This window comes from Agelaius tricolor, unplaced genomic scaffold (assembly GCF_023055355.1).
Source record: "Agelaius tricolor isolate 1412-34295 unplaced genomic scaffold, bAgeTri1.0.p SCAF_4, whole genome shotgun sequence".
NCBI lineage: Eukaryota > Metazoa > Chordata > Aves > Passeriformes > Icteridae > Agelaius > Agelaius tricolor.
In genome coordinates this window covers 46,282,971-46,307,770 of record NW_027269264.1, presented here as the reverse complement: position 1 = coordinate 46,307,770, position 24,800 = coordinate 46,282,971, and the positions used below count along the sequence as shown (strand labels likewise).

The window sequence follows — 24,800 nt, the reverse complement described above, 5'->3', positions numbered from 1 at the left end:
TTTTAGGAGTCTATTAAACCCTGGTGTCTTTTCAAATGTATTTATCGAAAACAGGTGTTCCTCAACATAGTTATTTTTCTATTACGTTTTGTTTCTTTTAAAAATTAATATATGATAGGGGGCTGTTTTTGTGAAACTAACTTGCAGAATTCTAATACATTATTCAATTTGTGAGGAATAGTAACAGTGTTTCAAAATATTGATATGTTAAAAAACCCAAACAACCCATTAAACAAATTATTAATAACTCCTCAGAATCCAGTTAGTAAATTGTTGGGGAATGCCTTTTTGTTGTTTCACCACTGGAATTTTTCTGAACAGATATGATTTAGCACCTCTTTGTTTGGTAGTGTTGATAGTGGTCTCTTCACCATACAAAAAACCACCTCTTGGGCTAAGACTGATATTGTTAAAGGAGGGAGAAGTAGGAGAAGCAGGAGGCAGTCCTCTGCAGCTCTGGAAACAGGACATTTTTGTGGCAAACAATGAAAGACTATGTTTCTCAGGGCCAAGAGCAGCCTTTACACTGGCAAACTCATACTTGGAGACTAGAGGGGTTGTATGACATGTCAGATATTATTGATAAGCAGAGTTGAAAATACTTCACCAAGAACTCCCAAGTGATAAGCCCAAGGATTTCATACAGTTGCAGTTTAAAATTAAGTTGGCTGTTAGTAATTTCTGATGCAATTATATTAAAGCATCTTATTTTTAATAGGTAATACAAATATTTCCTTGTTGATTTCATGTGGCTTTTCCAATAGCAAAGATGGGGGGTTATTTCAATTTGCTTGGTATTTATTGGAATAAAGTTATCAGAAAGAAGTTATAATTGAACAATATAAGTTTAAATTTGAAGTCTAAAGTTGTCTTAGTTGAGAGGATTTAGACCATTACTATATTGTATGTTATGCCAGTGGCATACATGCTCCTTGATGGGATATGATGGTTGTTACATAATTTACAGTTATAAAGTTGATTATAGATGATTAAATAAATTGAATATGATTCTTACTAGTTAAAGAGTTGAATTTTACCCTCCTGAAGTACACAGAGTGATGCCCAGTCTGGTTTTGCCCGTCACAAGAACTCTGGTTACCAGCTGTGAAGGGAAAAGGTGGCAGTGCCCTGTTTTGGGAAGCAAACTCCAGTTTGCTGTGTGAGACTCAGGCTGGTGGAGTCAGTGCCAGTCTCAACCCCAGCAGCATCAGTGCAGGGCTCGGCCCCTGAGCAGCAGCTGCAGTGGTACCACCAGGAACCACCTCAGCAGCAACAGCACACACCAACATTAGAATTTTTCTGTGTGAAAAAATGTCTGGTTTTGTTTTGGTTATTCTTAAAGTGCTGCAGTGCAGTAATTGATCCGGTGACACAATTTTACTCCTTTGTATTGACATAGCTTTGTAGTATTTTTTCACTGTATGGTTATAGATTTTTACATATATAAGATTATTGAATTTTTTATCCTTCCTGCTTTCTCCCTTTGAGTACAGGATCCGTACATGGAACTTGTTGCAGTAGCTTACCTAACAAAGGAGTACCAAGCTTTTTGAATTAAGACTAGCCATATTGTACTATTTAAGAAAACACAGACACTTCCACAATCTAAATAAGAATGAAATTATTCTTTTTAATCTTCCACTTCATACTGTAAAATTGCAGAATAATTCTTGAATATTTTCAAGATCACAATAGTTTTTGATAGAACTATAAGTATTTTTTTAAATGATTCAGTAACACCGTTTTGTATTTTTGAGGTTCTTTATTGCTTATATTAACAACTGTAACGTGTACAAAAGTAGGCATGGGAAATACTCAGCATAAGTATTTTAGTAAGGTGTGGCCATTAAAAAAAAAAGATATTTAAATTTTTAAAATTTGACTCAAACTTTAGCCTTTGTTTTGCTATTGTGGTGTCACTAGTAAGAATATTGTTACTGTGGAATAATTAGGTTGTGCTAAACAGTAGCTCTAACTTGAAATACCTTGCAGCCCTGAAATAGTTCTTTAATGTGTTTGTGGCTCATGTCAAAAAAAAGTTTTTAATCAGGTCTGGCTCATCTGGTGCTGGTTAACAGCCGGACATTCTGCCACATGCATGTGTTAATGACATTCCAGGGAAACAAATGGATGAGTTCAGCTGATCCTTGCTTTGATTCTGAGCCCCAGGCAGATCACAGTGATGCTGAATTCAGACAAACACCTTTTCTGTGCTTTCCTGTGTCCCAGCACTCCGGAGCTCTCATGCCGTATGCACAGCAGGAGTGCAAGCCACAATTCCTATATCTTAGTGTTCCTCTGCTCACCAAAGAGCCACACCATGGTCATATGAGCATTTCCATATCCTTCAGAGAATTTGTCATCTTATCATTGACGTTTTCAGTTGTAATGGGTGAGTTCTTAATGTAAGTAGCAAATTTTTAGATCTCATGGTTCCTTGACTAAATATTAAAGTGTTATTGTTATATACAAATAAGTTCATAGTATTTTAATATTTCATTTATTTAAAATAAATGTTTTAAGAGTTCAGTCTGGACCCTTCCAAAATGAAACTTGGAAGTTTTTAATCCTAGAATGTGCAGACACTTTGTTGATCCCTTTTTCACTATGCTCACAGTGCTCAAATTATGCCTGGGCACCTGTAAATCATCCAGGGAATACATTTTTGGATTATTCTGGGAGACTTCTTGCCAGTCTGCGTTCCCCCCATCAGACATAACTACATAATTTCTAATTTCTGCGCCATTCAGCTGCATGCCCCGCTCACAGCTGCCCAGATCCCCCCAGACAGACGCTCCTTGCCGGGCGGGCCGGTGCGGGGCGCGGGCGGGCCAGGGGAGGGTTTGTCCTGCGGGGACCGGAGCTGGCACCCCCGGCCGGGTGGCGAACCAATGTGCGCTGTGCCCGTGGCAGCCATCCCAGGGAGGGGCTCCTGCACGCAGTGACCGCGGGACATCACCAGAGTCTGGCACCGAGTGACCCGGGTCACTCCGTACCTCAGCGGCCTCTCCTCTAAAGCAACCCGGCTGGGCTTCAAAGGAGCTTCTCTCCATCACTGGTTTTGTGCGGCTGTGTTGAAAGGCCCATATTTCTGTTTTGAAACAAGATCCTGCTTCCTAAAATCTGGAAAGGTGATTGATCTGATTTCACCCTACTTTCCTGGGCATCGGCCATGGGCAGGGCGCTGCAGCTGTGCCTGCAGCCTCTGCCCCTCGGCAGCTGCAGAACCAGCGCCGAGCTGTGCTGGGTGGGTCACTGCTGGCGCTGGCTGCACCTCACTCCCCACACTGTCTGTCCATCACCTCACTTTCAATGCACTTCCTCCTTTCTCTTCTCTCAAATTCAGGGCTTCTGAATTTGTTTTACCTATCCCTTATTTGTATTTTTCTTCCCAAGTATAAAAGGCTACAAAATTTGCTGGAAACACCCCCATTTTGTCACTACATGTAATTTATTTTGGAGAAACCATATAGGGGGCCATCTGCTTTTCATTTTGACTCCACAAGCACAGACTGAAGACTTGCATTTTCTTTGAACAAGTCTTCTTTCAGTCTCTTATTTTGCATGTTTTGTTCTCTTGTTGGCATTCGTGATTGTACAGAAATACTCCTTCACTGCACTTAAATTCCTGAAAGCCAGAAATATATGTGTGGAGGGAGACATTTAGTGGGTTTCCTGCGTAGACTAAATGTATTCTGTGAGCACAGGCAAAGTGTGATGAATCCTTGAGAAAATCTATTTGTTTCTTATTTGTGAGAGCTTTTTTATTTTGAATAGCTTTTTTATTTTGAATGTGGAGGTGCATGTTCAGATCCAAGGTCAACCTTGAACATCACCTGTGTGATGAGTCCCTGCAGTTCCATCTGCACTGACAAACTGCAGGACAGATTCACAAAATACCAAGTTCTGGGTGATTTGGATCACTCCTCATCCAGGCTTTTTATTTGCTGTCCTAAAGTACTGCTGTTGCTCCACTCAAGAGAGAGAGGATCCCTTCCCTTCGTGTTGAAATCCACATGAAATAATTGGTGCAGAAGTCGTTATTAAGTCTGTGGTCAGCCTTTGAGCCATCCAGACCAAACTTTCCAGACCAGCCATGTACAGGCTTCTACACACTGAGTTTTTTCCTTTGGACAACTGATCCCAATTACAAAATCCCCCATGGTTAGTATAAATTTTTCCTACCTTTAAGTCTTGGCTAGGAAACCCACTCTGGCCACTTCTTTAAATGTCATACTAGATATTGGTGGTAGGAGGGTGCACATAATTACAAGGCAGGTCCTTTTCAAATTTAAGAACTTTTTGAACTTTCCTTCCATCTATTAGTTGTGTCTTTCTAGATCAACTTCCCTTATTTTAGTGTATTTGAAAAGTTCCCAGGTGAGGCTCAGGGTTGTCTTCTGGTGCTTTACCTCCTGTGTGTTATCTCAAACTCATAAAATTATTTCAAAAGAAGTTTTAGAGTTGTGTTTATTGTTCGGATAGTAATAAAGTTTTGTTCCTTTTTCCTACAAAATTTTACAAATTGTAGTGCAGATTTATCTTGTGTACACATTCCAAAGCTACAAATAATTTCTTGAAGCCTAAGTAGGATCCTTGAAATTCCACAGCTGGAGACCCTTTCTCCCATCTTCAGAAGGTGTAAGCGTGGCTTTGAGGAGACAGGGAGCCCAAAAGGAAACTTCCCTTCTCTTCCCTTGCACGTTCCTCTTGAAACCAAACTATTTCTGTTTCTTCACTAGCCAAGGGTTTTGAAGAGAAAACACAAATAACAGCCCTGTGTATCTTAATCTCTCTTTTCACAGAATTTGACATCTTGTTAGTAGTGTCTAAGTTTAAATATCTCAGCCAGAGCTCTGGCTTCAGCTGGAGGTGCTCGTGTCAGGTACTTACATGGTAAGTACCATTGACTTTATTACTGCCTGAGTCCTTTAATAATCAAGATTTCATATTAAAGAACCAAAATAGTTGAAATAGTATGTTCTTACTTTTGTAGCTTTGTCTTTTCCGTCTTATTTTAATTCTTGTATTTTTTCAGGTTTTTAAGTTGGTGTTGGGTGTTGTCTCCAAGTTGGTGTTGGGTGTTGTCTCTTTTCATGGTTTTGTTGGTGGAGTTTTTTTAGTTTTGTTTTTGGTTTTACTTCTATTTTTGCTTTGTTGCTATTTTTTAAACTTCCTGCAAGAAAGCTTTTTCCTGAAATAAATTGCTTTTGACTTTTTAAAGCTTTCCGGCAGAAAACACTACAGAAAACAAAGATCAAAACATATTAAAATGTAAAATGCATAGAGAACACAGCCTCTATATATGATTTAATCTAAAGAAAGTGATCATGTGATTAATCTGTGAAGCTTCCCTATCTTTCGTTCAGACGGAAATGCCATGCTATGAGAGTGCTAAAGGAAGTTCAGGTCTCCTTGGATGAGATTCCTAAAAAGATTTGGAAGGGGCTGGTTGCCACAGCACCCAGCCCCAGCAGCATCTCAGTGCAAGCATCCATGGCAGCAGCCTTGGGCCGCAGATTTGGCAGCCACTGGCAGCCATTGGTTGCCATGGCACCATCCTGGCACCATCCTGGCACCGTCCTGGCACCATCTGCCCCCTGTCAGGGGCAGCTGAGCTGGGCTTGTCGTGGTCCTGCTGCCCCGCCAGCCCTGAGGAGCATCTGCCAAGGTGTGACAACAGAAGGCATCCTGCTGCCACCCTGCCTGCACAGCGCCCCTGCATCGCCACAGAGCTGACAGAGAGCCACCAACTCAAACACAGCTGAGAAACCTCTGGGAGATCCTGTACCTAGTGGGTAATATGCACATGCAGATGTGCAGATATGCAGGTTTAAAACTCAAAAGAGAATTTGTACTTTTACATGGTTTTGTGCAAGGAAGAAAATAGGATTTTAATGTTTAAAATGAGGTTTCTTGCATAGTGACTGTGGTAAAAGATGCCAAGGAGCTGCTGGGGATAATGATCCTTGGTGTAAAAGTTCATCACTTCTCCCAGCATCTTGCCATTAATTGGCAGGTGCTGCACTGCTCTCTCACTGCTTCATTAACAAAATTACCCTGGCATTTCAATATCACAGTAGAGAAATGAATAGAATAGAATAGAATAGAATAGAATAGAATAGAATAGAATAGATCAGAACTGCTATGGTTGGAAGGGACCTACAACAATTATCTAATCCAACTGCCACTTCCAAAGACCTTTTTGCTAATCCAAAGAACATTTTAGGACTGAGCAAAGGTTAAAACCTATTGCTAATGGCACTGTCCAAATGCTTCTTGAACAGTGAGAGACTTGGGGCATCAACCACCTCTCCAGGATGCCTGTTCTCCTATGTGACCACCTACAACCCTTGTGGTAAGGAAATACTTCTTGGTATCCAGTCTGAACCTCTCCTGCTTCAGCTCTGAACCATTCCCATGCATCCTGCCCCTGGATGCCAGGGAGAAGAGCTCAGCACCTCCCTGTGCCCTTCCCCTCCTCAGGAAGCTGTGGAGAGCAGTGAGGTCACACCTCAGCCTCCTTTTCCCCAAAGTGGACAAGCCCAAAGACTTCAGTTGCTCCTCACTGGAGGTTCCAGCTCTGATTCCCTCCTCAGGATGCACGGAAGGACCTTCCCATCCTTCTCTGCCAGCATGGCCCAGCAGACCCCAGGCAAGGCCCATCCCCTCCCTGGGCCGGCTGTGCCCTGCTCGGTGCTCTGGGATGGGCTTTGGCTGTGCCCTGCTCCGTGCTCTGGGATGGGCTTTGGCTGTGCCCTGCTCCGTGCTCTGGGATGGGCTTTGGCTGTGCCCTGCTGGGTGCTCTGGGATGGGCTTTGGCTGTGCCCTGCTGGGTGCTCTGGGATGGGCTTTGGTTGTGCCCTGCTCCGTGCTCTGGGATGGGCTTTGGCTGTGCCCTGCTCCGTGCTCTGGGATGGGCTTTGGCTGTGCCCTGCTCCGTGCTCTGGGATGGGCTTTGGCTGTGCCCTGCTCCGTGCTCTGGGATGGGCTTTGTCCTCGGGGCTGCCCGGGCACTGCTGACCCACCCTGAGCCACCCCTCTCCCACTTCACCCCTGTGCCCGGTGTCACTCCTTCCCAGGTGCACAATCCACCATTTGGACTTGACAAATTTCACCCCATTTAAGATTGCTCAGTGCTCCAATCTATCTAGATCCCTCTGCAAGGCCTCTTGTACCTCAAGAGAATCCACAGCACCTCCCAGTCTGGATCATCAGCAAATTGCTACTGGTGCACTCACCTCCAGCATCCAGACCACTGACAAACACATTGAGGAGGACACTGTAACTAAAAAATGAGGATTTTTTTTGTGTCTGGCGATGTTATTCTTCACTTTTCTTAAAGAATTTTCCTAAAGAGGCTACTTTGAAGATTTCCCATGCCAGCCACCAACCAAAAATTAAGAGAAACAAAGTTAATTTGTTTCTAAACATTTATTCTCTGCAAAGTATAAACACACATATGGTTGGGAATGTTGAGTATTTTAGGAATCCTGGAAACTCCTGAAAAAGCAAGCCAAATGTGTCCTGGGCTGCACCCAGAGCCCCGTGGGCAGCAGGGCAGGGAGGGGATTCTGCCCCTCTGCTCTGCTCTGCTGAGACCCACCTGGAGCACTGCATCCAGCCCTGGGCTCCCAGCACAGGAGGGACAGGGACCTGCTGGGGCCAGCCCAGAGGAGCCCATGAAGATGACTAGATGTTGTATTGCACTAAGCAGTTATTTAGTCGTTTGCACTGGGTGTTTGGTAATTTGCACTGTTCACATGATTTGTATCCTATGACCACACAGTCTCTCCCTTCTTCCCTCCCCCCGGCAAGTGTCAGCATTGGGGGTCTCTTCCTGGGTTACCCCTCCCCTCGCCCCTCCTCACTTGTATCCCATTGGCTGTAGTCCTTCTCCTCCAGCCCCTTCCCGAGCTCTTAAAGCCCTCTAGAGGAAGGTGGCTGGCCTCTTTCCCACCTTGGAAAATGAGGTAGGACATTGGTGCCCACGTGGAGAAGAGCGCTCCTGGTCCTTTGCCTTTGTCCCTGTAAGATTGCGTGGGCTGGGGTCCTTAGCTCGCCAGACTGGACCCAAACAGCCCACCCAGACACAGAGTCTTACAACTAGAGGGATGGAGAACCTCTGCTCCAAGGACAGTCTGAGAGAGTTGGGATTATCCAGCCTGGAAAAGAGAAAGCTCTGGAGGGACCGTAGAACTCCTTCCAGTACCTGCAGGGGCCTCACAGGAAAGCTGGAGAAGGATTTTTTACAAGGGCAGGGAGTGGTAGGACAAGGGGCAATGAGTTAAACAGAAAGAAGATCAACTCAGGCTAGATATAGAGAATTTTTTTCTGTTGAAGATAGTGAGTGAGTCACAGCCAGGTGAGAGGCTATGATCACAAAACCACCAAAAACTAACAAAAAACCCCTAAGGAATAGCAGAAATGAGGCAGGCTGAATAAAGAAAAAAATTTACCAATATCTTCCTTTTCCAAAGTTTCAAGTTCTGCAATTTTGTGCTTGAGGAAAATCTTATGTTCAAATTTGAACATAAGCATTAACTTCTCTTTCAGCTTTGCAAGAGAAACTTCAGCCCTGAAAAACTAAGCAATTAAACTGTAAACCGGTTTGGATTAATAAAACATATACAGTTATATTTAGACTACCTTTACTAAGATATTAGAGAAAATTTGTTTATAAAAGGTTGCAATGACTTAACAGATTTTTATTAGTTTGATCCTCATAACTTCTATGACAGCAGACCTCCTCAAGGGTGTTTTAATGTCTGTTTCAAGATTTCTTTAAATTAACATGACTATCTGCTTCTCTTAGAAAAAGACCTTCCAAACTGTTTCCTTCTCTTCAGCCCTAAAAGAGGTATCATAGAAGAGAAAGTGCAAAAAAGTCTGAGTCCATGGAAGAAGCTTGGTTAAGAGGTCACTCTTGATGATCTTCTCATGTGTCCCAAGTGCTTTTTCTCTCTGCTGTGGCTCTGCAGGAGCAGCTCTGCCTGCCCAGGGTGTGAGTTCAGTGCTGACATCCTGACTGGGAGGTCTTTGAAGCCTCCCCGCCCTTGTGTTACTGATTTGTGATGCTGGGGATCTGGAGCCACATCAAGAAAGCATTTCCTTTACCACTGTTAAAATGAGATGGACTGAATGCTTTCTCTTCTTTCTTACAGATGGCCATGGGCATAATGAGATTTCCACACTTGGCTAAACCAGTATTTTTCACAGTATTTTTCCACCAGGAACAGAAAGTGCTTCCTGATGATTTGTTTGCTGCCACTCTGAAGAAACACAGTATTACACTTTGGGGAAAGTCACAGTTTCATGCTTCGATTGGCTCTTCAAAGGCACTGGCCCCTTTCACTTGAAGATGATCAAACCCAATCCTGAGTTTTGCACTCTGGTCAGCCCTGTAGGAAAAGCTGATGCAGATTCTGAGGATTGCTAAAAAAAAAAACATGGCCAGTTTGGACCCCTGAGCCTACAGGAACTGTCAGTTCTATCCCAGGATGTGTGTAATCCTGTAACAGTCTCCCTCTGAACTTTATTTTTTGATGCTTGCCAAGATGCAGCTTCACTTGGAAACATGAAATTTTTAGGGTTTTTAACTATTACAGTTTGGGGTGACAGTAATTAACCACTGGAAATCAATACACCTTTGACTTCCATGAGAAATTTGTATTTCTTCACTACAAAATAAAAACTACAGCTGTTGGGAAAAAGCCACCACAGCTGCATCTGTGATGATGCAAAAGACATCACAACTGCTTGATGGTCACTGAGCACAGGGGAGATTTTTCTACAAACCCCTGGGGGTTGCTGGAGGAGCTCTAAACAGCAGCATCCTGCAGGAGGAACAGTGATATTGTTTTTACCCCAGTAAGTACTTGCCCTTTGTGTCTCACTCTGCTGCCTGACTTTCCTAACAAAAATCTATTTTTCATTTTCATTTCTGACTATTTGTACCTCTTTCTATCAATTACTCAAACTCCTCTAACATCTTCAAAACTACTGCACAAATAGGCTGGGTTTAAAATATGACAGTAGTGCACATTTACACATACAGTCCTAGTGGTACACAGCAATAATTAATAGTGCTACATGTGTAAATCACTTATAGCAGAAATAAGTAAAATCACTTTTATTCAACAAGTTTATCACAACCCTTATGTTATAAAAATAACTTCATAGTATGTTAAATATTAAATACAAAACAGTTGTACACTGCTTTTAAAATAAAAGAACATTTTGTATGTGTTTTATATATATTTCTATATAAAGCAGCTGACCCAGACCTGTTTAAGACTGTGGGTCTGCCTTTACCAACTATATTTAGTTCTTCTTGACCTGAAGACATATGGAAGGAAACCTACATTTTAAGGAATTCAGCTTCATCTAGGCAAGGCTGGAAACAGTGAGAGTTTCCATGCTGCTTAAGAAGGAAACCAATGCAGGCCTCAATCCATTTTAAGTAGAACAATTACTAATTTTAAAAACCAAAACCCGAACACCAGCAAGTATTTGGAAGAGCACAGTGGCTCTGAACTATTCACTTGTCTTCCACATCTGCTATCATAGCCTCAACTGCATTCCAGTCCAGCTTGCTGAGGATGCTGCCTGTGCTTTCAGAAGCACTGTCAGTGCTGATGCTGCCCAGAGGAGAGAAGCTCATGCTGTGCACTGCAGAGGCCTGTTGGGGCAAGAGAGGATGAACTGAACATTGTGCTTCATTCATGGACAGCAGAAATGATTCCACTCTTTTAAAACATGTCCAAATCCAGTGATGTGTCTGATTATTCTGCAACAAATGCAATCTGTTTTCCTGTTAATGCCCTCCCGCTGGTGTCTGTTGCTTGGGCAGGCAATGTGCCTCTACAGTTGTTAAAAAGAACATTCAATTTCAAGGCTCACAAGAATGACTGCAATTGTAAAAAAAAAAAACCAAAACATTGTTCTCCTGAAGCCCCACCATTTATGCCCCTCTGTATCTATCTCACCCACATAGTTTGAGTAGAGAACCCCATTTTAAATAAAGCAGAAGTAAACAAAGTGTTAAGTGGCAAGTATCAAATAGTTTATAGAGTAAGTAGGTACTCTACCTGGAAGATGGAGTCATGAGTATCTTGAAGTATTCTTTGGATATCATCAGGCACAGTCCAAGGACTCACCACATCTCGATCAGTGTCAGGATCAACAGCCTCTGTCTGAACTGCAGTGGCAACTCGAGGAGGCTTTTGTGTTGAGCTTCTGCTGACTCTGCACTCAGCAGCTGAGGAGAAAACAGGCCCTGTAACACTTCTTGCACTTTTCATCTCAATCTCTTGAAACGCCTTCAGGAATAGAAGCTTTCAGGTTCTAGGAACTGAAGCTGTGTGTAAATCTTTGTGAAAACAGCAAGCTCTGTTATCTAGAACTGATGTGAGTTTATGGTGAGAAAAGGCTGCTGGTTCCTCCCAGCCTCCTGCTCTGAACTGCCTTCCCAGGGCAGAACACAAAGTGGAACAGGACTATCCATGGTGCCTACGGCTGTGTGGTGCCTCCAGGCTGTGTGGCGCTGTCCCCCACAAAAAGCACATTGCTTCCTTATTTGGCAGAGAACTAAACTAAATAAATTCTGAATTTGTGCCTCTTCAGAAGACATGGAACTTTGATGAAACCCTTAGCAGTGATGTGATATACTGGAAAAACAATATAAGAAGGCACCAGGAAACCAGAGAAAGATCAACCTGAATATAGAGTTTAAAAAGTGAATATACGGAATGGAGAAAAATTACTTTTCCACATGAGTAGAGGCGATTCAGGAAATGTGTCTTTCTGCTTATCATTACTTCTCTCAATTTCCTATACTGCAAGTCAAATACACTGACCTTTGACTGTCCAAATTATGCCAATAGTGTAAGTCTGGTGTAAGGCAGAATAGAATCAGGCCACAGCATTTCCTAAGTCTCAGACTGATTCACTTCTCATTCTTTGATCAGAAATTCTGCTGCTGTTAACAAGTACTGTATCTGTTAAAGAATTTGATTAGGAACAATCTTTTTTGGATCCAGTCTTACAAAGACAGGCATGGGACAAAGTACCACTAAAATCCAAAGGGGATTTTTTGTAAGCTTAGTCAAATTTTTCTGTGCTAACATGGAATTATGACAAAATAATATATTAGATGGATACTGTATAAAGAGATAACAAAGACAATTCCTATTTTAAAGAGCTCAGAGATTCAGCAGCATAGAAAGGTAAGGGAGAGGCATAATTCTTGTGTCCTGATCTGCAATTAACTTTCTCTCAGTGGGTTTGAATTGAAAGATAAAAGACTCTGTCCCTTGTGATTTCACAACATGTGTTTCAGGAGTTCACCAAAATCTAGCACACTTATTTCAGTAATCTTGAAACTGTCACCTGACTAAAACTATTCAGAAGGTAAACAGAGATGATTAAAATATTTCACAAGTTTCCAATCAAAAGGTTTTTTAAGTGGAGAAAAATTAATGAATTTTATTCTTCTAAACAAATGCTGTATCTGCATCTTATTCACCCCCTGTATTATGCAGCATTATGCCATTGTTCTGTGTAACTTACAGTGTCTGGACTTAACAGGACCATTTGTAGCATTTCTCAGTCTTCTTCTGGAGATATTTTTCTGAAGAAGCATACAGGCATTTCCTGTAAAGAGAAAGTAAGCATTTTCTTTTTTAAATGCTGATCAAATATACTCAAAGATGCTTAAAATTTTTATCTACAAGTTTGCTGCCTGGATTACATGGTACTCTTGCTATGGCAATTTAAACTACTTTGGATTTAAAGAGAAGTGATAAGAAAAGGTAACTCTCATCATTTAGCAAAACAATAGCAGCAGAACTGCAAAAGCCTTAAGACAGGAAACATCCAGGTTTATAAATCTGATTTTTTTACACGGATATCACTCCCAAAAATCCAGCAGTCACCTGAAGATCCTCTTCAGTATGTGCCTTCATTAAAAAAGTTCTGTTCTTACCCCTGGACTGTGTTAAACCAAGAGCTGGGGTGAAACGTTGAACTTTTTGACCAAAGCCAGGTTTGGCAGCAGTTCTGCTCCCTTCTGCCAGAACAGGACTGTGCAGATGTCCTCTGCAACAAGACAAAAAGACCAACGCAACAAAGCTTAAATACTTGCTACTGTGTACCATACACCCTTCCTCCACACAGGTCAGACCTCACAGGGCATGTTCAGAAGAGACATAAAAGCCAGAGGAATCACATTCAGCCCAGTGAGCTGAGGACCAGCATCACACACTGCTTGTGGGGCCAGTAAGCCTCACCAGAATCAGAACTGCTGCGATCACAGTGAAGACACATCAAACTGGCTTCACAGAGAGCCAGTTTAGGTCCAACAAAATTTTTTAGTTGGTAGCTCCTGCCACTCCTAAGTGGATTCCTGCGTGATGTTCCTTAGCATGTCTGATTCTGGCTGGGCTGATGCACTTAAACTTCTCTTGAACACACCCAGCAGGCACTGCACAGCACTGACTACATTCAGTTTAATGTTGTGTGCTGAAACTGTAACCAAAAAAGGTACTGTACTGAAAAAGAGAAGCAGAAATATTAAATTACAGGATTACCCTGTAAGTACAAAGTTCTCCCTATTACCCTGTAAGTACAAAGTTCCCCAAAGTTCTCTCCATATCTCTCCTATAAAAAGCAAAAAAATTATATATATAGGAAGAAAAACTACAATGCAATATACACCTGTATTAGATACATACGCATGTAGCATTAATACCATCAAACTGAGTAAATGTATCAGTTCACAACACTCAGATACCCTCATCTCCCCAAAAGGCAATAAACACAGTGCAAAAGTCAGAAAAAGTAAAATCGTAAGTAATGAAAAATTAAGAAAGAGAACAAGTCTAGAGTTTGCACAGTAGAATTTTTATTTGCCTCTTGCTTGCTGTTAGATGCTCTTTGGGCCTAGACTGCTGTTTATAGTCCAGTGGCACTCATGGAATCACTAAGGTTGCAGAGGACCTCCCAAGATCAAGTACAGCCTTTGGTGGGATTACAAGCTGTCAACCAGACCCCAGCCCCAAGTTCCATGTCCAGTCACCTCCAAAGGATGGTGACTCCACCACCTCCCTGGGCAGCCTGTTTCAGTGTTTAACCACCCTTACTGTAAAGGAACTGATGTCAGTAGAATGGGTTAGAACACTGCTTACAGCCCAACTCCTGAGTTGGTGTATTCAGTGCTCTAAAAGGCATTTTTAGGGTTCCCTCCAAGATTTGCAGTACTGGTTTTATCAAGCCTGGAACAGGGACTTGAGAATCTCTGATCCAGACAAATTGTATCTTTGATTCCACCAGCATATGACTTTCCTCTCAAGCTATTCCTGTCTAAACTTGCTACAAAATTTGGAGGGTAGTAAAGACACCAGTAGAACAGAGCAGGTTTAATGCTTAAAGTGTTACCCTGTACTAGATGCCATCTTCCTCCTTCTGTAAGCTTGAGCTGATCTTGTGCTGGACAAGGTCCTGTGATCACTTGCTGGTGATGCCACTGTTTCAGATAACATTTCATTCATCAGAGAAAGTGCCTCTGATACTCTGATTCTGTGATGCTCAGACAGCAGGGCTCTGCAGAGAAATAATAAAACACATTACCTCATGCTATCACTCACTTCACTGCAGCTGGCCTATGAGTCCTGTAAGGCTACATGAAGAACATTTTTACAAGATTTCACAGAAAATATACTAAGCCTTTTAAGAGATCATTAGCAAAATGTTAGAACATTTCTTACTGAAGGGTTTGAGAGCATGAATGAGTAAATGTTGGGGAAAGAAAACAAACAATAATATTTGGAAAGCAACAAATATAGTTAAAGGATAAAAATGTTCAGAGTTTCCCTAAATGGTAATGTGAAAAGCAAATGTGAATTATTCATGCTTTTGGTTGAAATTTCATTCATATCTGAAGTTTCATAAGCAATATAGTTACAACGATTTCTACATCTTCCTCAGGACTGGAAAACTAATACAAAAATAAGGATTTAAAAGCAACTTACTTGTCTTTTTCTTCTTTCTTTTTCTGGAAGACTCTAATATCCTTTGAAGTAGGACTGTGATGCTGTTGAAGAAAGTATAAAAATCTTTAACTAATTATGTACTGTGGTCTCATTCCAGTCTCTCACTCTCAAAATGTACTTACTTGACTTGAAAGTTACTGCTTAAGAAACTCTTCAGAAAAAAAACACAGTATGAAAGCATATGGTCCAACCAGGAAATTCAAGAAAGATTGTCTCTGTAACTTTCCAGTCTCAAAAAACATACTGAAATCCTGCAGTCACATCTTCCATACCTCACATGCTTAAAATAATAACATTCCTAAGGAGACATCCTCACAGTCAAGCTCAAAGTTTCAAATGGGTTTACCTCCAGTTTCCTAAAAATCAGTGGTGTTCCTAATAACTCATATATAAAACAGAACAAGGTTGCACTTTGACCTGTGTTTTCTAGAGTACAATTTGAAGTCTTTAATTCTTCTTAAAAAAAATCTAAACCAAACCCAAACCACCCACTGAAAGCTGAGAATCCCTCCACTAATGATTTCAGGAGAAAAGCCCATAGCAAAAGCATCAAGTGTATATTAATGGGCTGACAGGAAAGGGAGAGAAGCAGGACCCATTTTTCTTAAATCACTTCTCTCCAGGCATGTGCAGAAGAACACCCCAGTTCAATTGTTTAATCTTTTAGGGGAAATACTTTATTTCACATAGATCTGTTCCTCTTTCTGAAAGTGAATACAGTTGAACTATTTAGTCACAGGGAACTTGTGTATGTTACATATTTGCTGCTTGGGAGTTAAAACAAGTAGAGATTCAGCCTGCAAGAAGCCAGCACATCCTGAATTCAACAAGTAGAAAGTATAGGAATATATTTGGTGTTGTTAGGTCTTATCTCCTGTAACTCCAGAGCTTCCTGTAACTCAGGAGGGTCTTTTCAGATCCTGAAGGCATCCAGATGGTGAATGCATATTTTAAGAGTAAATACCAATTGGAAAATCAGTCTTCTGAACTGCTTTTATATGGTTTTTTAAAATTTTCTATTATTTCCAGCACAGAAAAATTTCCAGATCAGGCCATAAATGTGTTTTTACTAATAAAATTAAAATGCAAAAAAATTTCTGAGAGTGGACTGTTCATTGAAATCAGCCTTCAACAAAATATTTTGTACGATACGATGACATATTTGGCATATTCTAGTATCTCTGCTGATCCCTAATGATTTTTGCATGCACCCCTGTGTGGGTGAATGGCAGTGACAGCTGCCCTCAGTATCCTGCCATGTTTGTAAAGGATGCTGGCATATGAATGCCGCTTTTTAAATTCTCTGGGAGGCATGTGGGAAGATGAAACAAGGTGTAAACATATCTTAAGAACTGCTGTAGCTATCGCTCCCCGGAAAACTCATCTCTCATCAGTGAATGCTGCAGCTGCATCCATCACAGTCGAGGGCCACCTGCATTACTCTCTAATAGCCACCCGCAGCCAATGGTCACCACTGCAGCCTCTGGAGAACACTGGTGTATTCACTTACCTGACACAACTATGGCCAGCTCCAGTAAAATAAAATCATACATGTAGAAACCCTACATTACAATAGGGAAAAAAACCCCCACCACTCCCAGCCTTTACATTATCTAACCTGAATAATCAACACTTGTATAATAACTAACAGTTACTCTTCAATACATCTGTTATTCTTACCACATTCTTTCTCAGGTTGAATGGATGATGTTCTTTCTGTCTTTGTTCATCTAGTTTCTTCAAATATTCTTTCATTCTTTCCTTTTGCTTTCTTTTCATCCATGTTTGGATCTCTTTCCTTTCCTTTTCTGTTCTTTGAGAATACCCAGAAGCAGAATCAAGGACCCTGAGGGCAGATGTAAACAGGAAATAATCTAGCACATCCTGTAAATTGCTAACAATGGCAACTACATGATATAACAAAAAACACTGAAAACCCTTTCAAATACTGACACAGCTGGAAGCATAAGTAACTAATAAGAGGGGAAATTTTCTTTTGCAAACTTTTACTAAATAAAATCCTGGTAAACAAGTAATTTCCAAGACATTTCCTAAAACTATTCTTTTACTTGTCAGCTACATTCAGATAATAGAACTAGAGCTTAAACTGGTGGGAACTGTGTCACTAATGCAACAGACTGGTGACTTGAACAGCTGCATATTTTTGTCTTGTCAGCAACTGATATCAGAAACTGCAGCAGGAAACAGCTGTCATTTTGACTTCTCTCAGGAAAGAGCACAGCTGATTTTATAACTGACAGTCAGGAAGGTGTAGAAATCTCCAGCAGGGAGAGGAGCATGACAAGCTGGAATCTGGGGCTCAAAGTTTCTGAAGCTGCTGTGCCACTGGCAAGAAATTTCTGTTCTGTCTTTCAGAACTGCTTTAAAAGACCTGAAGGTCTGAACTGAATCTGCTGTATAAAACCAGTTGTATAAAACCAGTGCTCTAGCCTATACCTAGCAGAAGAAGGAACAAGCAAATAGGAAGGAAAGAATTTCAAAACCAGAATACTAGAAAACAGTTAGTACATTTGACAATAATGACCAGTAGATTTCTGGCAATTACAAGCTCTAATATTAGTCCCATTAACACCAAACCACATATTTGCTCCCATTGTTTACAGGGTGTGGACCACAGGAAAAAACAGGGTTAAAATGATTTAAGCTACACACAACAAAAACCAGCCATGGTATTACCTAAAGGTTTTCTTAGCCTGTGTTCTTGCAAAGCCCAGCTCCAGCAGAGAGGTGTCACTTTCTAGCACACAATCATTCACCACATCAGTACCATCACTTGGACCAGTAATTTGCAGGAGATCTTCTAAAGAGCTTGATGTTAGGTAGGAAAAAAACCTGTTACTAAATTAATGTAGAACATTCCTGTAAAAACAACAAGCTAAACCCCTTTCTTTTATACTTAAAACAACAATACCCAGGTTGTTTTACATAGAGCCTTTGGACTGAATATTCTTTTCCCACATCTCCACTAGGTTAGTACACTTGAGTGAGCTTTGATGAGGACAGAAAGAGCAAGACCTGATTGTCCCAACAGAGGGACAATCCACAACTGAAATGCTTGAGCTCTGCTGTGGTGTGTGAATATGGCTGGCCCACAGGAGGCTGAGCCTGGCAGGAAGGAGCACCACAGGGTTTGTATTGCTGCCCATGAGGAGATAAGGTTATGGGGTGCCACCAGTTTCAGTGGTACCCAAATCTCAATGACCTTCTGAGCAAGAATCAGTGTCAGTGAGAGCACAGCTTCACCTATATTCTCTCAAATTCTTTCCTCTCTTTCAATCAGTTTCTCCCAGTAAAAAACAAATCTCATAATTTAGGACTGCAAGCCATCAAGTGTCTGCTAAAGTTTTGCCTTACACCCATACTCCACCTAATGTAATCACTTCCCAATCTACTTCAGTCACAGCAACTAGTTCCACTTAAAATACCAGAAAAATAGGATAAACCATTCAGTTTACAGCTATGCTTCAAGCAAAGCAAAGCAATAAAGATGGGTAATGGAGCAGAATGACCAGGAAGAAAGGAAACCAGCTAGTATTTTCTACTGGATACAGAAGACTAACAGTAGCTAAAAGTGATAATATATGTCAGACCATTTTATTTTATGCATAGGCTCTTCCCAGTTTTGAAATCTTCAGTCTGTTGCTTTACACTTTTCACACAGTAAGATTTTAAAAACCTTCTGGTGATAGCTGGCCCTCGTGGAAAGCTACCCACAGCAGCTGCATGTATTTTGCTGAAAAAGTCGTTTACAAATAGGAGAAATAACAAATGCACACAGACAAGAGCACCATCTACATTAACAGCTCCAATACTTTTAATTAGTAAAGAACTTTGAATGCTTCTAGAGCTTTTGCGTGAAGCAAATCTAACAGGCACCACCAAAGTCAGAGTAAATGCCTGAAATTAGCTAACAAAAGGGATTTTACTCAGTTTGAAAATAAATGCTTCAATTTTTATAAAGTGATGATTCCATCCCTTCAGTCACCTTTTTGGTGAACTGTCAATAACACCAGTCTCAAAATACATACCCAGGACATAGATCTCTGCCTATGTGAGCACCTGAAACAGAAACAGTCCTTGTTAATAATATCTCTGCCCTTTTACACACACTAATCATATGTATGTTAAACAGCCCGTGGGATAAAATATAGAAACATGTCAAGAACAATTGACATTTGACAGTTGACATTAAAAATAAATTAATATGGTACATAAGCTTAACAGCCTGTGAAACAACACATCATTGACTGCCAGGTGAGCACAGAGGCTCCAGAGAGCATTAATTAACAGCTCCTGGCTTTTGTGGGTAGTTTGGCTGGGAAGATATTGTCACTGTTCACAGTTTTCTGCCATGACCAACTAACTGGAAATAGTCTGTTCCAATTAATTATAAAGTGTTTCTTGGAAAATTAATGATTGACACTTACTTGAGAAATCCAGGTACTCAGAAGAAGCTTGGAATTCAGAAGATGCAACTGAAGAGCAGTATGGTTGTCTTGGAAGGAAGAACACTGCTTCCTCTCCTAAACTAATCTCTCCATCTCAAAAAATTATAGTTGCAACTTAGTATCACCTATAGTTTTCTTAGCTTGGAAATAACAAATTTATACTTAGAAAACTTGATTACTCTTTTCAAAACTTAACTGGGTGTGTTTACTATTTGAGATTCACTAGTGCTGTATACAGACACAGGAACCATGTTTTAATACCTTTTAAGACAGATTGTTGTAAATGTGGCTATCAAATGCACATTCACATGTACAAAGTACATACCACTTTTGGGAGTCTGACTGCAAGCAGTGCAGGCAATACACAGAGAAAACAATACAACTGCATTTTTAACCTCAGGCAACAGGTTGCCAGCAGAATGATTTTTCATCCTCCTTTTAATGCTACTGTAGTCTTCGTAATTGCAAAAATCAATTTACCCTCAGTTTTCAAAATGACTAGACCTCATACAATGATCTTTTAGGACACAGACAGTAGTTACTGTACAGAGAAATAAACCCATTGATTTTGCCAATGTAGGCTGGATTTAACAGAGAGATCATCTCTCTAGACAGAGGTAGATGACAGAGATGATCAAGACAGCTTTTGGAGGAAGCTTTGAGTGTTCTGTGATATCATAATCATTTATATTCACTTAGGTAAATAAGTACAAATCAGCACAGTGATGGGTTTCAGAAACAGACCCGATGCTGACTATTTTCTTTCAGTAAGAGTGAATTTGAGTGCAAGTATGATTCAGTACTGAACTGTTTTCAAAACTTAGTGATGTTGTTATGTCATGTAACAAACTCATCATCACACATCAATGAAGGCATTCTAAATAATGCAATCTAGAAAGACTCATGCCTGACTTTAATGAGCTCATTCACATTATGTAACATCCTGTGTAACAGCCATGAGGAAGTACTACAGCATGAAGAAAAGGTTTACTTATTTTTAAAAGATGCAAAGAGGAAAAATATACAATAAAGATTATACCAGAAGGTGACTTCAGGCCACTGGGAAACTTAGACGCCAAGGCTGAAGAGGCAGAAGAGTGTGCATCCACTGTAGTAGAACTGGGCATAGGATATTTCAAGTTTAAGCTCTCCTTTTGATCATCTATAACATCTTCAAAACTCATGCCCATCAAATGATCTTCTGATTCTATGGAAAAAAACAAAATTGTACTTAGTGCGGATCAATGGCTAATCCTCAAAATGCAGAAATTATCGTATATCTTGGTTAGTGGCATTTTTAATCTATCTGTCACCTACAACAGCCTGGACCTGGATCAGCTGTGCCTCCCTAGAGAAGGGCACCTCCTGGGCTGTGCTGCGTGAACCAGTCCTGCACACACAAAGAAAATTACTGGACCAGGAGTTGCTCTGGGTGAGTTTAAAGGACATCCTAAATATTGTCTTACGTATGATTACAGATATAGCCATGATTTGATTCCACCACTTGGCTTTGCATTAACTCCATAAGTGGATTAGACAATGTTCTTGGCACAGCCCAGTAGCTATAAGTAGGTACTACATAGTTATTTGTTAGATAAACAATATATCATTCAATACATCTGCTCTAGTAAACAGTTAAGCTGATGTAAGATTTTAATAAAACCAGTAGATATGATAACTCAATACTCAGCTTGGCTACCTTTCATTTTATTTCTTTCTCTGGTATTTTTGATTTATATTTCAGTAACACCTTTAGGGATTGCATTAAATGTCTGTGGTAACTAGAAGTTATTTAATATGCATATTCCATGGTAAATTTATTATCCTTCTGTTCACTGGACACATACCAGCACCAATGACTCCAGCAGCTTCAGAGACTGCAGGATGAGCACCAAGGTCTGAATCAGCAGCCATTTCAAAATCTTCTATCAGCTTCACTAACTGTAAGTGAAACCCAAAAACTAGGTAATGATACTTCCTTCAAGGTATTCTGAGATTTATATCACACATATTTATGCCAAGTCCACTTTAAATATATTTTTCTCGTCAGAAGCTTTTGAACATTTTAATGCAGTTTTCTGACTGAAAACAAACAAAAATGTTCAGGAATCAAAGTAGCTCAAGTAGATTAATTTAATGTAAGAATTACAATCTTCTGGATACTTACTTTGAGAAAAATACATACAAACTCTATTATTTGTTTGAACAGTTTTACTTCTACCAATCACATTATGTTTAAAGTAGCTGAAGTTTTCCAATATATATTTTATCTAAAACCCACAGATATTAAAATACTTCCATTGTCTTCATAAGTTTGAAGTTTCAAACTAGAAAAGGAAAACTAAAACTAACCCAGAGTGATACATTTTACTGACCATTAGTCTCAAAAAGAACAAATCTCAAAACTGATATTACATATCAGTAATGAGAAATTGTTATAAAAGGAATGACCAACAAGTATGAACTTTAAATAAAAAAGACCAAGAAAGGGTTTTTCTTTAGGATTTGGCGAGATACCCAGAAGTTTTAAAACCCAGGCACTATGAAATGCTGAAACAAATACAGGATATATCAAGATTTTTTTTTCCCTACAGGCTTTTAAAAAAATCTGACTTAAATAACAACCTTGATGAAGAATGTAAGTGATTAAATAATCCAACTGAGTGTAATAACTGTGTGTAAGTGACACAATGAGGTCTTTACATTTCTGTGAATCATAGAATACCATGAGTTAGAAGAGACCTAAAAAATCCATCACAGCCCAATTTTATTTTAATTACATATTCCAGGATTTATAAAGATGGCAAAAATGCAAGTATTTTATGAAACAAATTGGATCAGGCTCCAGAAATAGTCACAAACTATTTTGCAGAGGTACAACTGCAGAAGTCTTTGACAAAAAAAGGTCTCCTGCTCAGCCTGAACTCAGTTACACAGAAATTAAGTATGTTCTGCCCATTCACTAATATCACCATTCTGGCCAACATTTGGTCCATTGTAAGCAACCATGTCAGCCAACAGATTCAGCACTAAATATGAAAGAAAGCACTAAATATGAAAGAATGCAGCACTAAATATGAAAGAATGTATATACATATATGTAAAACTTGTATTAAAATATAGATAATATTTTATATATTATATATAATGTTACAAATATATAATAAATAAATAAATAAATAAATAAATAAATATATATATATATATATATATATCTTTCAACAGATATCTTTCAGCAGATTTGAGAACACATCGTTCCAAAATGGAAGTTTTGTCTTTTGTTGAAAAAATAAACTGTTTAAAAACCAACAGTTAGCACTTACCATTTTGCTATTTCTGAAATCCCGCTCCATATTTTCCACTATGTTCTCTAGTACCCGTAATTGCATATCCATTTCCTTCTGCTTTGTGGAAAAGTATTCTTTTTCAATTAGTTTGGGTGGAAGCCCTGAAGAAGGAAGAGTTCCTCCATCTTCATGTGCTATGTTCCAAGTTACAATATCTGTAGCAGAATCTGACTTATCTTCCTTTTGCAATTTGTTTGACACGTTCTTCTGCTGATCATCTTAAAATAAAATTTAAAAAAAAAAGAATACACCAGTATCATTGAATAAGCCACAAGCACCTAAATACTACATGCAATTAGGCATAAATGTGCCATACCTAATAGGGTGTTTTAGAAGGCAAGAATCAGTACAAAAGAAGTTAAATGTATCAAGGTTGATGTTTAAGACTAAAAAACCTTGAGGTTAATTGGGAAAAGGCTGCAGATTTTCTGTGGAAGTATTACATCAAAAGAATATTACTTTTTCTTGGATTTAAAACTGAAATGGTTTACCTTGCTTCTGAAGTGCTCCAGGTAGAACTGCATTAGTAACAGAAGCTGCTGTGTGATGAAGTTTTGCAGTAGATGGAATTTCAAGCCTCTCATTCTGCTGTTCAGCAGCTATCTCTTCTGCAGACTCAGGTTTCGTGGGCAAATTGCTAAGGATGTCACTGTCTTCAATGTCAATCACACTGATATATTCCCGTTTATGCTAAACAACAAGATAATGAAGAATTATACAGTATGTGTTTGGAATGAGCTGCTTATAGTGCATTGTTCACCATTTCCTGTGTTTACCTCTTGACATTTGCAGATGAAAGGCTTTTTGTTTTTGGAACAAAATAAATACAATCTTCCCTACCACACTACACAACTGACTCATGCAGATACAAAGAACCTAAATTCATGAAGACAAACAGTATACTTAAAATGCATTTAAGCCATATGTACATTAGATCACTAACCAAATCAGGTGCATCTGACAGAAGGGATGGTAAAGGTTTCTCATTCACTTCAGTGGGGAAATTCAGGTTTAAATACATGTCTGGCAGTAGTATCTCAGAGGAACTGGATGATTCTACAAGGAAATAATAATAGTCAGTATTATATTTACAGTAAAAGACACAAAAAACTTCAGACTTTTAAGAAACAGCTCTGCATTCTCTAGAAGATAAGAAAAGCTTTGACTAAGCTGCCATCTAGATTGCTATTAATATCTAAGTCCCTCCTACTTAGGTAAAAAAAATCTGCATCTTTACTTAATCCAAAGAAATTAGATTACTCAGATAGAAACCTCTAATAAAACTATCTGCAAATGAGTCATGTGATGTAGTGAAATTATCTTCAAATAGAAGAACATTGTTGAATTTTACAATAATGGAAAAATTAGTATGCTGTCTTGGTACCAAAGGGAAAATATTTGGGTACTGAAATCTATGTAATGTATTTATGGAACAATGCTACTGCAGGCTCAATTTTGTGTGATCTGTTTTAACATCCTACTGATCAATTCATTTGTTCTACATTACACTAAATCTAAAGATTAAATGAGCACAAAAATCAAGCTAAAATCCACAAAATGAGGATTGGGTTTCAGAAAATCAGATAAATTAGCATGTTATTTGCACCCTGCATTAAGCTGTCTCAGATACAAAACCCATGTTAGAACACTTTTATAGACTTCGCAAACAACAAATGAAGTGGAGAAAGACTGCAGCCACACCTGATACAGGAACAGATGTGACCAGCTCGTTTTCTTGAACTTTGGAAACCTCATTTCCACCACTGATCCCATGATCCTGATGTGATTTGAGCTCTTGATTGGAAAAAAAAAAAAGAAGACCAGAATGTATGAGTTTACATAAAGAAAAGACGCCAATGGCATTATCTGAGTGTACATTTCTGATTTGCCAGTTCACAGTCAAAGAAAAGTGGGGGAAGAGGAAAGGAAGCAAT

The 24,800-nt window shown here is 39.6% G+C and overlaps 1 protein-coding gene across 1 annotated transcript in view; it reads right to left on the bottom strand.

Moving 5' to 3' along the window:
* Positions 1 to 10,101: 10,101 nt before the first annotated feature.
* CPLANE1 (ciliogenesis and planar polarity effector complex subunit 1) overlaps positions 10,102 to 24,800 on the bottom strand; it is a 59,385-nt gene continuing 44,686 nt past the window's right edge. Inside the window, exons 39-54 of the mRNA XM_071425522.1 lie at positions 24,568 to 24,660; positions 23,810 to 23,922; positions 23,358 to 23,556; positions 22,843 to 23,084; positions 21,367 to 21,460; positions 20,559 to 20,726; positions 19,499 to 19,612; positions 19,100 to 19,130; positions 17,748 to 17,879; positions 16,731 to 16,896; positions 15,030 to 15,091; positions 14,437 to 14,601; positions 12,986 to 13,098; positions 12,571 to 12,654; positions 11,091 to 11,260; positions 10,102 to 10,681 (exon numbers count right to left, since the gene is read on the bottom strand). Coding sequence (XP_071281623.1) covers positions 10,541 to 10,681; positions 11,091 to 11,260; positions 12,571 to 12,654; positions 12,986 to 13,098; positions 14,437 to 14,601; positions 15,030 to 15,091; positions 16,731 to 16,896; positions 17,748 to 17,879; positions 19,100 to 19,130; positions 19,499 to 19,612; positions 20,559 to 20,726; positions 21,367 to 21,460; positions 22,843 to 23,084; positions 23,358 to 23,556; positions 23,810 to 23,922; positions 24,568 to 24,660 — 2,087 coding nt within the window. The 3' untranslated portion in view covers positions 10,102 to 10,540. The remainder of the gene's footprint in view (positions 10,682 to 11,090; positions 11,261 to 12,570; positions 12,655 to 12,985; positions 13,099 to 14,436; positions 14,602 to 15,029; positions 15,092 to 16,730; positions 16,897 to 17,747; positions 17,880 to 19,099; positions 19,131 to 19,498; positions 19,613 to 20,558; positions 20,727 to 21,366; positions 21,461 to 22,842; positions 23,085 to 23,357; positions 23,557 to 23,809; positions 23,923 to 24,567; positions 24,661 to 24,800) is intronic.